The 18,005-nt window shown below is 41.3% G+C and overlaps 2 protein-coding genes across 6 annotated transcripts in view; both read left to right on the top strand.

The window, feature by feature from the left end:
• The window catches only part of LOC111865105 (exopolyphosphatase PRUNE1), an 11,651-nt gene extending 4,585 nt beyond the window's left edge, over positions 1-7,066 (top strand). For 2 of the 5 annotated variants that reach the window (XM_033751685.1, XM_023852839.2), the window contains exons 3-7: positions 2,198-2,439; positions 3,331-3,596; positions 3,888-4,129; positions 6,261-6,419; positions 6,511-7,066. In XM_033751685.1, the coding sequence (XP_033607576.1) occupies positions 2,198-2,439; positions 3,331-3,596; positions 3,888-4,129; positions 6,261-6,419; positions 6,511-6,696 (1,095 nt within the window). In that variant the 3' untranslated portion in view covers positions 6,697-7,066. Of the gene's footprint in view, positions 1-1,180; positions 1,533-2,197; positions 2,440-3,330; positions 3,597-3,887; positions 4,130-6,260; positions 6,420-6,510 lie in introns of those variants that run through there. The other 3 variants (XM_023852838.2, XM_023852841.2, XM_023852840.2) reach the window with 3 other exon arrangements.
• Positions 7,067-10,712: 3,646 nt separating this feature from the next.
• Positions 10,713-18,005, top strand: part of LOC111865106 (1-phosphatidylinositol 4,5-bisphosphate phosphodiesterase eta-2) — a gene marked incomplete at its 3' end in the record, with an annotated part of 20,778 nt that continues 13,485 nt past the window's right edge. The window contains exon 1 of the mRNA XM_023852842.2: positions 10,713-10,922. Within this exon, the coding sequence (XP_023708610.1) occupies positions 10,850-10,922 (73 nt within the window). The remainder of the gene's footprint in view (positions 10,923-18,005) is intronic.

Below are 18,005 nucleotides of genomic sequence, written 5' to 3' on the forward strand. Positions count from 1 at the left end.
GATAATAGCATAAACAATTTTAATATTGCATAATTTTATGTATAGTGATGTAAGACTGTTTTTTTATATAAATTTAACACATGTTTTTTATCTATTTTAATGATTATAAACTGTACATATATATTTATATTTGTATTGTACTATATTAACTATGTGACTGGTTCTATATCTATGTATATGGATTTATGGAATATACAATAAATGAATGAATGAATGAATGACACGAACTAGTGAATGCTTTGCTGGATTTGAGGTTCTCACATCAATGACTTATCAACAGGCCTATCTTCTGGGATATGGCACCATGTCGGCTGGCAAAAGTCAGTGCTCCAAAAGAACATATTGCCTCAAAATACGTGCTTTATGCGTCATTATCGCTTGTCTTACTCTGAAGATGGACGCAGTATGTTCTTCCGAAACGTCTGTTTACCATCGCCGGACTACACGGCGTTATACCGCAGAAGTTCACAGCAAATGATAATTTGTATACTATAAGCAACGGCGAAAGACCTTATTCATGTGGGAAATAAGAAATGAACTTCCCGTGACCATAGTGGAGATACCTAATTCATGTGAAATTTGTAATATGATCAGGTGAGAATTCACGTGGTAAAGCGTTTTGGTCACGGATCCGAGCTTCGGAGAAAATGATCTTTACCGTGGTTAGTGCTTTCATGTGTTCGAAAAAGATCGCGTATGTACAGTGTGGTTACGTAATAATGACGTTAATTCGCTTATCCTTCGTTGTAGGTGGAGAAGTCCGCAGACACGGAATAGCGTGTGTGCGCGCTGAATACTTTATTAATTTCCTTTATTTTCCATATATCCATACTTTGAATCAGCTTTGATGCGTATCATGTCCTTAGGCAAATACGATTTAATTATTGTTCGAAATTTTCATCTGGGACTCTGAGGTTTACAAACATGCTTGTATGCCCGAGAGTTTTCATGTTAAATACAAATATGGTAAATTTAAGAATGTCTTTTATCTGGAATATAGTAATACGAATGAATGAATGCATAATGGGTAGGTCTAAAGGGGCCTTTGCACCGCTACTTACAAATATATGGTGAAGAAACAGCCCCCACCCCAATTGAACTTTCTGATGAGTCACCATAACGTCGCAATTGAAACTAAAAAGACCCGATTTATATTCCGCGTGTTTTGATAACAAACAGTATGACCAACATTAGCAACAGTAGTTTCACGGTCACATACGTCACATAGATGAACAGCCCGCACGTAACGAAGCATATAGCCAATATGACAAATTCCGTGTTATTTATATATGTTATGATGGTTAAAAGACGAAAGAGATGTAATTCATTTGTGTATGAACTGAGTCCATGTTAAGAGATCGGAGGAAGTATTATTAGCAAACCTAGCGAACACTGCTTTAGGAGAAGGTCATGAAGGTCATGAAGTAGTTCCATACGTTTTTTCGGTTATCCAAAGTTGAGACTTCCAAGTGTATTAAGCATAAACTGGTGTTGAAATGAATGCATATTTGCAACAGGTTTCCAGAAGTTTGGTAAGTGAGATTTGATTATCGCAAGTCGGAAAGATTTTTGGTTCACAGGTACAGGAGAATTCATTTTAATTTATCTGTTTTAAAGCAGCGAAGTCCATTTTGTGTTGTGTTGGAGATGTTTCTTTTTATCAGTTCAAGACCTCAACGAGTGTCTGACGGAAAGAATGATTTGAAATGAACCTATTATTTTTTTTTATTGCTAGTGGGGTGGGACTAAGTTCCTTGTACTGCGGCCACTTCTGGCCTAATGTACCAGCCCTAGATGATACGTGAGGATGACTGTGGAGCAATTGGTGGAATGAAGATTGGCAGGGGAAACCGAAGTACTCGGAGAAAACCTGCCCCAGCGCTACTTTGTCCACCACAAATCCCAACATGACTAAACACAGAATGGAACCTGGGAATTTAACCTAAAACGGTCAACAATGGCCTGTGTAGGAATTTTAAATTAAATCATGGATATGAACCTCTTTTCGAATAACTGGTTAAGGTTAAATGTTATGTTGCGATGTGTGTTCTTAAAAATATTTTCATCATATCTGAGAATTGAGGTGGTTGTGTGGTGTGCACAGTTTGAGCATAATCAATAGTTTTAACCCAGCATTTTCCTTTTGGATTTTTACTTTGTAATAATAATAATAATAATGATGATGATATCATTGCAGGCTGAGTTGTCCAGATTCTCAGCAGTGAATATTGTGATGGGAAATGAGTCATGTGACCTAGATTCTACCATTTCAGCTTTGGTTTATGCATATCTTCTATACAGCGAAATGAGTGTCGATGCCAAGGAGACTGTCACTGTTATTCCACTGCTTAAGATCTTGAAGAAAGAATTTCCTCTGAAGACAGAGGTGACATACTACTTGAAGAAGAATGGTATACCAATGGACCTTCTTGTATTTTGGTTAAGTATCAATTAATTCCTTGTGAGTTAATGGGAAAGATTGTCTTAGTTGGCAGGATTCTGGAAATAGAATTTAAATCCATTAGACATTTACATGAAGAATGTATTTAACTGTGTGCCTGCAGTTAAACTTCTATTTTAAGTTTTCTGTGGGGACCACTGCATTTAGAGATATTGGGTTTTCGGACTTTATCCATCGTCCTGGTTTTTAAGATAAGTAAGAAAAAAACACGACGTTTCGGAAACTGGATCTCTTTCCGTCCTCAGGTGAGGAAAAACTGCTATTCTGTTGGGTCCCTTAGAAAGAGCTAGCCTCAATCCAGTCCAGTCAGGTGAGGAAAAACTCCTATTCTGTTGGGTCCCTTAGAAAGAGCTAGCCTCAATCACTGGACTGGATTCAGGCTAGCTCTTTCTAAGGGACCCCAACAGAATAGGAGTTTTTCCTCACCTGACTGGACTGGATTGAGGCTAGCTCTTTCTAAGGGACCCAACAGAATAGGAGTTTTTCCTCACCTGACTGGACTGGATTGAGGCTAGCTCTTTCTAAGGGACCCAACAGAATAGGAGTTTTTCCTCACCTGAGGACAGAAACAGATCCAGTTTCTTGAAACGTCATGTTTTTTTTCTTAGTTATCTTAAAAACCAGGACGATGGATAAAGCCCAAAAACTCAATATCTCTGTGTGTTATACACCATCGTCAGAATCCTATAGCAACTACCACTGCATTTGATCATGAAACTGAAGAAAATCTTGCATGCAGGAAATTTAAGACTGAGATTATTGACTTGTGATCATTGAAGTTGAACGTTAAATGTGGGAAGTTTTCAGTCTAAAGTGAAGCTCAACTGTGTACAGATTTATTTAGAACATGTTAACATTTTGGTTTCCAGGGACAGTATAAACCTGAAAGAGTTACAGATGACAAGCAGACTTAAACTGACTTTGGTGGATCACCATGTTCTGTCACCGGAAGCTGAATTTCTGTGCTCATCAGTGGTGGAAGTTATAGATCATCACCCGCAAGATCCAGCATGGCTTTGGCCAATGCAGAAGGTAACCCTGACCACAGTTGGATCTTGTTGTACTCTTGTTGCCAGCGAAGTGGTGCAACGCTGTCCCGGGCTAATCAGCAGTCAGGTTGCCATGTTATTGTATGGTGAGTTTGTAGCACACCATTGGTCCATGTTTCAGTTCACTGGTTCTCCTGTCATTCTAGGATGGGGACTGTTTGTTCACTGAGTGATGTAAATGAAGGGCTGGGGTGAGGGGGGGGGGTTGGGAGACATGTTGAAGTTTGTTTAAGAGAAATAAATACTATTTTCAGAAAATTAGTAGCATTTTGCTTTGTTTTCTGTTGCTGTGAGACTCAGTGTTTTTTATGATTGTACCTGCCTCATGCATTCTTGACATTCATGTATGTAAAAGTTTGTGACATTGTCTCGTACAGGGCCCATCATTCTGGACACAGCGTGTTTCTCGCAGACTGCAGGTCGAACCACTGAGCTTGACCTTAAAATGGCAATGGAACTTGAGAACAGGGGTGTTGATTCAACAAGAAGAGAGAAATTATTTCAGGAACTGTTGGCTGCTCGCAGTGACGTTAGCAACCTCACACCAAGTCAGCTATTGGAAAAAGACATGAAAATTACATTAGGTATTCCAGTACCCGGCCTGCCTATGCTTGTCCAGGTATGTTTTAATTTCTTCCGCAGAAAATGTCGTTTCATTTGTTTCTTAATATACTGAGCCCTTAAAAGATGTGCACCACCTGCCAGCCTTTGCAGCTGCAGTTAAATGTTAGCAAGTCCGTACTGCTGGAGTATGTTGATAAATATATTGCCTTTGTAGGTCAGAGGGAGACAGGAAGGGAACTCACAGCTGAGACACTAGTGCAGTCTAGTTGAGATATGGTATGACTGTTTCAGTAGAGCAGTAAATGATATTGGTGACAGTGGGTTACTGATACTGTGTTAAGTACATGCATTTATTATTAATTTTCAGTGATTCCAAATCAGCTAAAAATTTCCTTTTGTTTATTGTTCAGATCCAGTGCTCCCCAAAGAAACGTTAAGTGGAGGTTTTTGTATCCAATAATCAATGCGGAATATCAAGCACGTGCCTTGAATATACGCTTTCATGACTTTCCTAAGTTTGTAGTGAACAGGTGGAGCCGCCATAATAGTCCTTTACTCCCAGTTAGAATTGATACTGACTTTGTACATCTCTTAATTAGAGAAAGTTCTCTAGTTATCTTCCAAAGCATCTGCCAATTTTGGGAGGGTTCCAGCACCCTGGATAGCAGGACAATCAGGGCTGGCAGAAGGGACACAACAAGATCTCCACAGCTATAAATTTTCTTTTTCATATTTTACATTTGTAAGGAAAAGGGAGGAACATGTGAAATAACCGAGACTTGATCCAGATTATTTTGAACCCAAAACTTTCTGTTCACAGGTCATGCTGCTGTTCTTGTGTGCTTTGAGATAGGGACTAGCTCAGTCAATTGTGCCCAGCTGAGTAGGCTTTTACCTGAGGACAGGGACAGAGTCCAGTGTCCGAAACGTTGTTTTTAAACCCCCGCAAAAATCGGGTCGTGGGTAATGTCCAGAAAGTTAATAATTATCTTACTATATCATTGTCATATATTTTTAGAGTTAAATAATTGGATGATTCTCACTAATTAACAGGTGGTGCTGAGTAAGTTGGTTCAAGTGGTGACACATTTGATTTGTATTCCAGAAGTGCCCAGGGGCTAGGGCACCTCCTATCCTGATTGAGACTTTTCGTGGTTTTGTTTAGTTCCTCCAGGCAGATGCAAAGCAAGCACCATGAATTAAGCTATGATTGCTCCTTCTGCATCCTTTCAAATTCATTATTCACTGCCATCCGTTATTCATAACTGTACAGTCTGAGTTAGTCTCGGTATCATTAAATAACCTACAAATAAATAAACCCATGTGCACAGCCCTTCCTTCTATGTATTTTATTGTAATAATTGCTGGAATGGCTTTGAATTAGAGTTGCAATTGGTTACTTATAGGTATTGGGGCATGAGGTAGCATTATTGGTTGAGGCACCATGCTATAAGCCGGAAGGTTACAGGATCGATTCCCGATGACGTTATTGGAATTTTCAGTTGACGTGTTCCTTCCAGCTGCACTATTGCCCTGAGGTTGACTCAGCCTCCAACAGAAATGAGTACCGGGAATCCTTCTAGGGGTAAAGGGTGGCTCCAGCACATAAGGCTGACAGCCTTACTGCCATCTATGAGCAAGTAGTCTAGAAAATGTGGGACCCTCGATATATCACAACCGTATGGACTTTCATGGCCTATTATAGGGATAGCTATACTTTTCTTATTCTTATAGGTACTGAATTCTTTAATTCATAGTGTTCTCAGGACAGTGGGTTGTTCAAGAAATTTCCACCACAGTGTCCTTCCATTGTGCCCAGTCATCAGTCACTTAAATCAATTTTACATTTATAGAGTGTAACATTCCCAGATTACATCGCTGCCCCCCAGACTGATCTCCATGTGGTTTCCAAATCTTTTTTATCCACAGCCATTACTTCCTGCATGCACACTGTGTACCTCATCCATCTCAGTCTCCAAAGTTAACAAGCCTGACAGTAGAGGACGCATGGGCTTCACATGGAGACGTAGATCATTACGTTCCCATCAAAATGCCACTGAAGTCTATTTTCAGCATATGATGAGCACCAAAATCACCATACAGGAAAACCTGGTGAACACACAGGACTTGTTGACAGAGAACATACTACATGTTATGAAGATTCCATCCTAATGTGTGTGTTCCAGGAATTTGTGGCCTACCCAGATGTGACAGAAGCCCTGAAGAAATTTTGTGCAGAAAGGGAAACGAATGTCACAGTTTTGATGGGCCTCCTTATCGATGGTGACCAGATTCAGCGAGACATAGCTGTGTTCTCTTCTGCAGAACCCAGAATTGCTCAAGAGGTATGCTTCTTTCTCAGTGCCCACATTTTGTGCATTTTGTATAAAGAATGCAGAGAAATTTGTCCATAATTTATTAATTTCTGTTTTTTAGGTCATTAAATGCCTCATGAACTCTACTGATCCTGCCTTGCAGCTTGAGTCTTTTGAAGTGGCATCAGAAAATCACATTCCTGGTCTTCAGCTGTTCAGACAGCTGAACGCCAAGGCGTCTCGTAAACAAGTGCTGCCAATTGTAAGGTGTGCAGCAGAATGCATAGTAAAGCGCTGCCAAAAGTAGGAATGTGGGGCTCTCGGTCATGTTTTGGAACAGTGCCATGGGTTAGGAGCAAGAAAACCTGAGGACATAACAAAATTGGATTTTAACAGAAGAATTGTACATAGTATAAGTGAAAAATTGTTTTGTATTATCCTGCTGATGGAATTTGTTAGCTGAGGTAAAATTGTGTATTGCAAATTTGCTTCAGGAACCCTCTGCTTGAAGAACTAGTGAAATGAGAAGCTAAATAGGAATCTGTTGAGACAGTTGGCAGCAGTGTGAACAGAACATTTTCATTAGAAATGACACCCATTGAATCTGGGACATGTAAACATTGCTGCATGTGAAAGTGTCATGCCAAAGAATAAAAAACCTTATATGTCCCATGTTATTTAGATTATAGCTCAGTTATGTTTTCGTCATCTGGAAACTCACTTTGTGGAAGTGGTTGACTACCGTAAGGCTCCATTAAACAAGATATTATGCTTCTTTCGAGGCACAGGACTAATAAAGGGCTTCATTTTAGGAAAAGCGTGTACATTAGATTCTGTCATTGTCATGGCGGACACTGAAGGTCATAATGAGAGATGCCTCTCTTCCTTTGCTAACATAACTAGTGTTGAACAAGATGGAAAGTGCCTTGATTGCACAGAATTAAGACTTTAACTACTTAAAATAAAAACTGAATTACTCTCGTATGAAGAAATAATAAGAGTGCTACATCAGAAAAACCTAAACAATGCCGAACCTGCAGTGCAAGATCTCTCTGAGGAGTATTTTAGACTTCAATCAGTACAGGAAGGATGGGCCCAATCAGTATCCAAAAATTACAAGAAAAAGTACAATATGGCAGCAATTTGATACAAATATTCCCCGCTTTAATAAAGAGATGAGGTCCTTTCTAACCTCCAAGAAGATGAATCATTTAATATAACAGCTAAGGTCACGAAAACCCAGAATTCAAATAACTGTCCGCAAGTAAAAGGAAATATTCAGTTAGTGAGAGGTGTAGAAAAAAGTGGACATAAAGTGCTGATATTTGGCGATAGTCATGCAAAATATGTGTGTTGGAACTTCGTCATAAACTTGATCATGAGTATGAAGTCTGTGGTTTTATTAAACCAGGATTTGTAACCAACAAGATTATCAGGACTGTGGCAATTCTCTGGGCATTAGTGTAACAACTCTAAAGAAGCTTTAAAAAATTTATCTTAATTTATGAATGCTAATAAGAAGGTGAATATTATTTTAATAAATGCATTACCTAGACATGATCTTATGCCTACTTCTTGTGTTAATAATGAAGTAGTTAAATTTAATAGACAATTAAAGAAAATAGTTAAGTTACATGGAAATGCTGAGTTTCTAGAAGTAGAATTACCAAGAAAGCACTACACTAGACATGGTCAACACTTAAAAATAATGGCAAAGATCTAGTCTCCGTAGAATTAGCCAAGTCAGTAAAACAGTGTTTAAAAAAGAAGGAAACTTCTCCTATTCAAATGAACTGGAAGGACGTCAACCTAGTTACTCAGAGAAAAACTGTAAAAAACATGGAACCTGTCACTTTTATGGATTCTCTAAGATTAACCAAGGGCGATACTGGTAAAAGTAGAAACTGGGAAGTCTTATCCCATGCTGTGGACCCTGAAATGCAGGCCAAAGGAGTAGGTAGAATATTTGAAGATAGAACACAAGTAAGTAGGTCTTCAAGCAGGCATAACAAAGCCACCATTTCAAAAAGTAAGGATTTTTTATGGTATATGTAAACTCATAAAGACAAAAGTATTCAAGGAATAAGTGAAATAGGAGTGATGACATAAATAGATCATCCAAGATATTTCATCAAAATATAAGGGGTATAAATGGTAAAATTAAAGAGTTAATGATTTTTCTACTAACTGATGAACCTAGTATAATTGTCTATCAGAACATCACCTAAATGTCCAGGAAATGGATGTCACGCATATACCTAAATACAAATTTGGTTCTGGTTATTGCAGGAAGAAATTTAAAAATGGTAGTGTTTGCATATTCGCCCAAGAGGATCTAAATTTCATTCCCTTAAACCTACAAAAATATTACAAGGAACGTGATATTGAAATCGCTGCTATTAAAGCAGAACTAAACTAGGAAAAGATAATTGTTCTTTTTATATATAGTTCCACATTAGGTGATCATGATTTTTTCTTAAATAGACTGGATTGTGAACTAAATTCTCTCATCAAATATAACTTAGAATTTATAATATGTGGGGATATAAATATCGATTACTTGGAAAATAATAATAGGAAATCAAAACTAGNTATTCATTGATAACAGACGAAGCTATAGCATTAAGCCATGTATTAATGGTCTATCTGATCATGATGGTCAGCTTATGTTATTTAAGAGTATTACTGTCTCCAGTAATGTTTTTGGACCTTTTTTTTTGTTAGAAATATCAATAAGAATAATATTGAGGAATTTAAAAAGTTGCTAAGTTGGGAACAGTGGGACAACATCTTTGGGAATAATAATGTCAATGTTATGTTCAACAACTGTCATGATACATATTTAAGATGTTTTTTATGCTTGCTTCCCAAAAAGAGAAGTCGAGCATACACGTAATACGATTAATAACAATTGGATTACTAGAGGGATAATGATTTCATGTAAAACAAAAAGAGAACTATTTTTGCAAAGCAGGCAATGTGATGATTTAGATCTTAAAATATACTATAATCAATATTGCAAAGTATTATCAAGAGTGATCATGGTGGCAAAGAAATCATATTAAAATAAAATTATTTTCAATTCCAATAATAATAATAATAAAAAGAAAAGTATTTGTGGAATAATGAATGCAGTAAACTTCTAATGTGAGGTGATGGGATTGGCAGTGAATGTATTAACATTGAAAATCAGAAGGAATTACATGAGTTAATTTGATATTGTGCTTTGAAGAGTTGTTTACCTCCATCTTAGTGTATGAGGTAGGTATGCTATTTCTATTTATACACTGGCAACTGTCTACAGGACTCACATGACATCCCAGAAGACTTGAGTTAGGATCTCAAAAGCTAACTTATTTATGATTTTCTTAAGTATCTCCACATGAACGCAAGAATCTTTCTCAGAATGATAAGTGATATATCTTGAAGAGAGCAGTCCTCTGAGTTATAATTCCATTTTGTAGAAGTCCACTGACATTTCAGAGGAACAGTTCGCATACATTTTCAGTGTCTTTGCCCAAAAAGTTGGGTGATGTGACTCCCCTGTGATGTTAGTGAACTAATACCAAACTGCATAGTGTTACAACCTAGAACTCATTTCAGTGACATTGTATGATTGAATGTGTTGCCTGGCAATGCATTATAATAACCTAGATTTTGCTGTTCAGGCTATACTGGATAATCTGTCTAAAAAGTAGAAAGTTTCTTGGGACAGGTTAATTCCCTGTAGTGGGCAGGGAGGAACATGTTGGTACTTATATCTTGTAATGGAAACAGAGTGGATTTTACTTGGACCTTTTGCGTTTCATTAAATGGGAAGCTAGATTGAAACTTGGAATGTCTGGCAAAGTTGTAGTTCTATGATATGTTTTTTCTAATTTATCCCGTGATATACTGCTAAACTGCAGTGGGAAGCCAGCAAGAGAGAGAATAAAGAGGCCCTAGACACAGGTGGGTGGATAATATAAAAATATTTCGCGAAGAAAATTTGGTGGGGTGGTGTGAATTGCATTCATCTGGCTTGGGGATGCGAACCAGTGGCAGGCTATTGTGAACAATGTAGAGAATCTTTAGGTTCAGATATTTTGAAAAATTCTTCAAGAGTCGAGGACTCAGCCTCAAATATTTACAAACGGGTGCAGATTTTATTTGAGTGGTTTAATTAAAGAACTAATTTGAAAAAAGTCATAAATCGATAAATTTTCGTTACGTTGGTAGTCATTATCGCGAGGTCCAGTGGCATATTGTGCCACCTTGTGAGAAGAATAGTTTTGTCATTGGACGAGGCATGTTGTTCCATCTCGCGGCAACGATTAACATCATCAGTATAGTCGTGGGCGCCGTGGGATACATGTTACGGCGTGTAATTCATTAGAACAGTCGTGTTCGGTGGTGTCGAACGTGTTGGTCGGTGTTGAAGGTGGAAGAAGGGGTGTATCATATGAAATAAACGTGTAGCAATGGAAGCAATTGTTGAAGAACCAGTTGTTGTAAAAATCTACCCAGGACTGAAGGAAACACCAGAATTCCGCGGTATGTTATTTATATCACGTATCATGACATCATCCACAGATGAAACTCTTTTAAGTGATTTGGATACAATTTTGGAAACGAACTGCTTGTGCCCAGGAGCAATATTTTGATTTATTAATTAACCTCTTAAATATTCAGGCCTGAATGTCGATTTGTTTAACGGTGCCAGTGCCATTGTGCTTTTATATTTATGAATTTCGTAATTTCAGCAGTAGCTGTTTACCGCGGAAACAAAAACAAAACAGCGTTGTGTTAAAATGGTGTGTGTTAGGTATACTGTTAAATAAAAAACAAATTAAGTGACTGGTTAAGGTAGTCAGATGGGGTAAATTTGGTGTGTCAAGTCCAGTGTAAAATGGGTGGTACATACAGCATACAGGGAACAGATGTTTTGCCTCGAAAATATAAGAAAGGGAAAAACACTTCTAGGAGACCTTGACTTAGATGGAAGGAAGTTGTTAAAGTCGAGTTCAGAGAATGAGTGGTTTCGGTTAGCATGGGTTGAAGCCTGGCGGTGGTGCAACCCTCAGTTCCGTAGGAGTCAACGACATGTCAAAGACATTTGTCTTTGTGGTGACTGTTCAGACCGATCGCCCTGATGTGCTTGTTTACACGGTTCCGGATTATGGGAATGCAACGAGGCGCATTTGCAGATGACGCAAGTGACCTTCAACTGTCCACACGCCAGCCCACGGCGTTTTGTTAGTACATGGAAGCTGTTGTTACTGTTTAGCTCCTACTAAAGTATCCCTTTAACAGGCTGTGGAGGCCCATAAGGTTGTGAGATGCTGAGGTTCCCACATTTTCTAGGCAATCGGCAAGGTTGTCAGCCTTACGCGCCGGCCGCTCTTTACCCCCAAGAATATTCCTGGTACTCATTTCTGTTAGAGGCTGAGTCGATCTCAGGGCCATAGTGCGGTTGGAAGGATTAGGTCAATTTAAAAAAAAATCCAGTGACCTTATTGAGACTTGAACCCGCGGCTTGTAGCATAGTACGTCAACCACATACGCTACCAGTATGATAAGAAATAAATCGATGGAAGGTATGGATTGAATTCATCTGGCGCAGGATCGGTATCAATGGCTGACTCTTGTGACCGCTGTAGTTACCTTAGGGTTCCATGAAATGGTGGAGAGTTCTGAGTAGCAGAGCAGTATTTTTTTTTATTGCGAGTGGGGTGGGACTAAGCCCCTTGTACTGCGGCCACTTCCGGCCTATTGTACCAACCCCAGTTGATAGGTGAGGGTGATTGTGGAGCAATTGGTGGAATGAAGATTGGCAGGGGAAATCTAAGTACTCGGAGAAAACCTGCCCCAGCGCGACTTTGTCCACCACAAACCCCACTTGACCAGACCCGGAATCGAACCCGGGCCGCCGCGGTGAGAAGCCAGCGACTAACCGCTTGAGCTATGGCGCTAGCAGAGCAGTAAATACCTTCGCAAGAACTCGCTTCCATGGAGGTAGTTGGTCAGCATCGTTTGCCGTTTGTGTTACGGCGCTCTGTGTAGGATCGGTAGGATGGTTGCAGAATGAGAATGGGAAAGGATTTTGAAGGACGCGGTTGTGGCCAGATCGAGTTTGTTTGGAAGAACAGGCAATCCGCGGTAACCTCGTGCTGGCCCCTCCCGAGTACAAGTTTCGAACTTCACCACTGCACCTACTTGCTCAGTGCTAGTTGCCATAGTAAGAATTAAAATTCGTATTGAAGAATGCCATCTTCTGAAATTTCAGAGGAATTTAGAGCCTCCATCTCCAAGGTGTATAAGTAAGTCAAGAAGTCAACTAACGAGAAACAGGCAACAGGGGTTATGGTCTTCATAGGCAGTCAACAAAGATTCATGTCGTGGTTGCCTACCAGACTGTACAGGTGCCGTAACCCAGTATTTGCAGAAAGACACGGGGGCAGTTCACAAAGCGATGTCCTGCTGTTTCGCTACTTCGCACACGTCTTCATGGCGTGGCCTGTAATTCAGCGCAGAGACAGCCTTGCTTTTGTTCCGAGCAGGTTGGCATAGCGGTAACTCTCGGGAGATGCTGGGTTGGAATCTCCTGCGGGGACCTCGGTCGTCCCGACTGAAATTTTTCGCAGTTTTCCTCAGCCTCCCAAGGAAATTTCGCGAGAGTACCTCGGTCAGGTTACGACCGTTTCCTTCCGAATCCCCTTCAATTAATTATTCATCTGCCACCGTGAGTAGTGCCCTTTTCTGTGACTGTGTTGCGGTTCTCATTAAGAAATGAAGGGTTTAGTCCAAGCGTCTTGCCTCATCCGACTGCTCTGTGATGACGTCACAACAGGCGATCCATTTGTCTGTTGGCCGCCAACACTCCGCCATATTGATTCCATTAACATGGTTGAGATCAATTTGCATGCACTTGTGACTGCCAGTACATCAACCGTTTAAATCTCTGTGGTCACTATATGTACCACCCGCTTTAACATACCAAAACAATGCATTCTGCTCACAGAATGTATTTGTGTGTTCCGTTTGGTTCTCACAATAAACAGCGACTGTTTCCCTAAACAGCATTAACCGGTCGGGCTTTGTAGCTCAGACGTAATGAGTTTCCTGTGAGGTACGGACTGAGGTTTCTGCCCACAGAGTGTATTTGTGTGTTCCATATGGTTCTCACAATAAACAGCGACTGTTACCCTAAACAGCATTAACCGGTTGGGCTTTGTAGCGGAGACGTAATGTGTTTCTTGTGAGGTACGGACTGAATCTTTATATACGTATCTTATTTAGAAGAAGGTCGGTCTTCGAAGTTGCTCCCCATGTGGATCCAAGTTGGAATATTTCCGCCGTAGCCCTGTGAGTCGTAGGAGGCGACGAAAAAGGAACTAAGTTCCTGGGGCATATGAATACGGGGGCCTCGCCCTCCAGGTTGAGTGAGTCTTCTAATCTGAGGCAGTACAGTATGGTCATGGGTCCCGCTGGACTCGGATCTGATAGTAACTGTGCCGGCGAGGACCACCAGCACTTGTAAGCGATAGACCTGCCCTCTCGTGAGAGAGCAGGTCAACCAACCTGCAAATGTCGGACAGCAACAGATATCTGGCCTTGGGCCCCAGATGGGTGCTTGACACCAAGACATACTGGCCAACTGACCGTCTGTCGTAACGTAACTTTGACTACGTATGATAAGAAGGTCAACTCGATCCAGGTTTCTCATATATTTCCTCGATCCTGGAGCAATTGTTTAGTTGGTACTCAAATTTCTCATTGCACTACATGCTTCACGTGAAGCCCTCCCAAAAAAAATGATTAAAATCATGCGCAGTAAAGCTCCGTCCGGCTCGACTTCTTTTCTCGTAACAGAGTCCACTTCCTAGTCCTGTACCCCGTTTCACTTCACACAGCTGCATCCTCTCAGACGTATCTCTAGTAGGACAAGTGGGCACTGCCTGGGAACTTTTAAAACGAGAGAATAAAATGTTCCTGGCCCCCCTTAAATATACATTATTCACTACCCTAACATCCCCATTTTCTGTGTTCTCTCTTCTTCATATCATATATGAGAAAAGTAGCTCCTGAACGGTTTGGTTGGGCGGATGTCATTCGGAGTTTATAGATCGTAGGTCGTTACCCGTTGGATATGAATATTGTAGCTCCATAAATGGAGGTCCTTGAGATTGGCCCCAAAACACAAAATGGCAGTCATCTCGAAAACGGTACTTACATGTCTGATTAAACTCCACTGCTTTATGGAGACCATATCTCTAAATAAGGCTGCATATGTGGCATGGGTGCACGCACTCAGGGCTCAGATGTTTTCGCGACACAACACGTCCAAGCTTGCGTAACCGGCGGCCAGTAATGGTCTACCGAGCAGCGCTCAGTTTCTCGTGTAAAATAACGTAATCAGGCTGTCATGTTTGAGAAAGTGTGTGCCGTGCCTTAGAACGTCGGAATTACTGGGTCCTTGGACTTTCTTCATCGTCCCGTTCTCTAAGAAACATAAAGAGAACACAACATTTCGGAAATTGCATCTTTATCTGTCCCCAATTTCCGAAACGTTGTGTTCTCCAGTTTTTATAATCCCGGACGATGGACAAAGTTCAAAAGCCCAGTAATCCCAAGTGTTATACACCATCTTCAGAACCCTTTAGAATCTACTAATTTTTGGACAAACTTTGAGGTTTCCAGCGGCTGACGGCCGGGGTTCGATTACCTACAGGACCTTCCCTGTTCGCAACAATATCCCATCCAACTCTGGGGCCCACTCAGTATTCTATACGACAGTTACGACCGGGATTCGATTACCTACAGGACCTTCCCTGTTCACAACCATATCCCTTCCGACTCTGGGGCCCACTCAGTATTCTATATCATAGTTAACAGGGGTTTCCCCTGGGTAAAACTGACCACTCCCACCCAAAGCCAAAGGTAAAGCCAGGTGCCTGAAGTTCACGTCCCGTAAACACTGGAATAAATTTATACGTCGGTTTCAGTTCAGTGGAAATAGATAAGCCTTGTATGCACTGTTTTCGGAACGTAGCGCTTTTTGTATTCTGTTGTTATCTTGCGATAACGTAAATGTGACAGGTAGTTTCTGAGTATTAAATCGAGTGTCATTTTAGAGGATAATATTTATATCACAGTACACGAATCAACTTGTTGAATGTCGAGTGTCTATCATACCTGCCATTCATGCTACAGTCGCGCCGGGATTTAAAGATCCCTGGCTCCGTTTGCGTGTGACATAGCAATAAACAGCGACTGTTTCCCTATACGGCATTAACCGGTTGGGCTTTGTAGCAGAGACGTAACGAGTTTCCTGTGAGGTACGGACGGAGTTTTCGAAGAGTACCATCTTCTGGGATTTGGCACCGTGTACTGAGGTAGAGTTTCACAGATGCCTGGGAGGAACGCACTGCCTCTATCTTCAGGGTGGAAGAGGGAGTCTTGCTGGTTACTTACTTTGCTCACCCTTCGAGCCAGGAGAAGGAGACAGTACATACTTCCGAAATGTCTGTGAAGTTCCACAGGGTTGCACGTTGTCACACCCGACGTGGGGTGTAGCTGAAGGCTGTTGAGTCTGTCGAAGGAACCTGGGACACCAAATCTCGCGAACGTACGTCAGCAAACACTGTGTCAGGAAAATGTATGCTCTCACACGCTGGGCGAGGCTTTGTCTGTTTGTTCACTGGTAGAAATGACTGTCAACAAGCTGTTTGCTTGGGTGCGTCCCGCGAGATAATCTAAGCGTCGCTCGTGAAGGCGTGTTCTGATGGACGCCGGCGGGCGGGAAGGGGAGACTAGCGAGTGATTCGTCCCTCACTGTCCGTTTCTGAAAAGGCACCAACATTCAAGATTTTGGTCCCAAGGTATTGAGCTCCTTTGTCGTATACGACTGAGCGCGAGTGCGTTACCTTGGAAACGAAATCGCCTGTTGCTTAGGGTACCATTTCTGGTCACTGAGCGTACAATCCAAGACATGTACGCCCTGCGTAAATGTTTTGGGGCCCCTAGTGTGCGTACATCACTTTGGCGCAGATGCCTCCTGCGCTGTTCTATTTAGTGCTGTTAAATTAAAGATAAAATTTTCCGTGTGCTTTATTAATCACCATGTCATGAAACCGTTTCGGGAAGTGGAGGTATGGCTCCACCATTCTTGGCCTCGGCACTAGATGGAGGTAGGTGGTCATCTTCACGCCCCTTGCAGTTTTACCCCCGGGGAAAGAGCCCCCATACCCATTGGATATGAGGCTGGGTGGGTCCCAGAACTGGTCTTAACATTACGTAGAAGAGAAGAATTGCTACCCTTGCCCAGAATCGAACCCCGGCCGTTCAGCCCGTAGTCCGTCATTGTACCGACTGAGCCATCTCTGATCGCTAAATTAATGACATTTAATCAAAATCGTTAAAGCACTTTTCGAGAACATCGCAATTTGTGTTGGATGCACAGTGAAGGGACCTTATTTTTGGACCTAGAACCTTCACCGGGTACGGAGGTGGGGGGATAATATTAAAATTTGTCTTAAAAGAGGTAGGATGGGGTTTATGGATTTCGTTGATCTGGCTTAGGAGAGGGGTCAGTGGAGGGACGACTTTGCCTTTTATTATACTGTCATTTACATTCAGGTGTTCCAGAAGGACTATTCAGTTTNAGGATAATATTAAAATTTGTCTTAAAAGAGGTAGGATGGGGTGGTATGGACTTCGTTGATCTGGCTTAGGAGAGGGGTCAGTGGAGGGACGACTTTGCCTTTTATTATACTGTCATTTACATTCAGGTGTTCCAGAAGGACTATTCAGTTTTTAGACCAGAATGTTATAAGCATTTCTGTCCTCTCCCATTCATGCTATATCAATTATTTCTTCATCTGATTGTATATCTTCATGACTTTGTGCTTAATTAAGCACAGGTTCTACTTAACTAGAGACTGTCACTAAGTAAAACGAAAGCGTTAGGCGTTTGTCATGAACCATTGCCACATGACAGCCTTGGAAGGTGAGGTTCGAACACTTGACCTGCATGTCAGATTCTCATGGCGGTGGCTATGAAAAGGTGCGACATCGCGGGAGTCTGAAAGCTTTTAGAGCCTTCAGACAGTAAAACGTGGCAGTGAGTCCCATGGGACTCAGAGCCAGGAATCACTGTGCTGGCGAGGACCACCAGTAGTTAAGCAGTCAGGCAGTGTGACAACTGGTAGAAGTTAACCGACGTCCTGGAGTGTGGTACCTTGTAGTCTCGTAGAAATTGTCCGATTCATCCGCAAGTTTATACCAGGCTGTACAGTGTTATTACGTCACAATACAGATTGTGGACTTCCGCAGTGCTTAAAATTGCTGTTTCTCTTCATACAGCCATGTAACTGTTGTGTAATTGTCCTTCAGGACGTTTGTGTGACACTTGCACGTTGCTGTGGGAATGTGAAGGCAGAATTGTCATAATGCAGTTCATGCTCTGTGTAACTGGCCGTTTCGCTAAACGAAGGATTGGATCCAGTTCTGTACACATTAACAGATTCTTTCCTCCTCTGTCTGAGCTTTTAAGCATGAGGAGGGTTCTGTTTTCTGAGATGTAACGCACGTGGAGCCCGGTGAAAATAATAGTCGTTTCGGAGGAACATCTTCGAA

Source organism: Cryptotermes secundus, unplaced genomic scaffold (assembly GCF_002891405.2).
Source record: "Cryptotermes secundus unplaced genomic scaffold, Csec_1.0 scaffold5503, whole genome shotgun sequence".
Lineage (NCBI taxonomy): Eukaryota > Metazoa > Arthropoda > Insecta > Blattodea > Kalotermitidae > Cryptotermes > Cryptotermes secundus.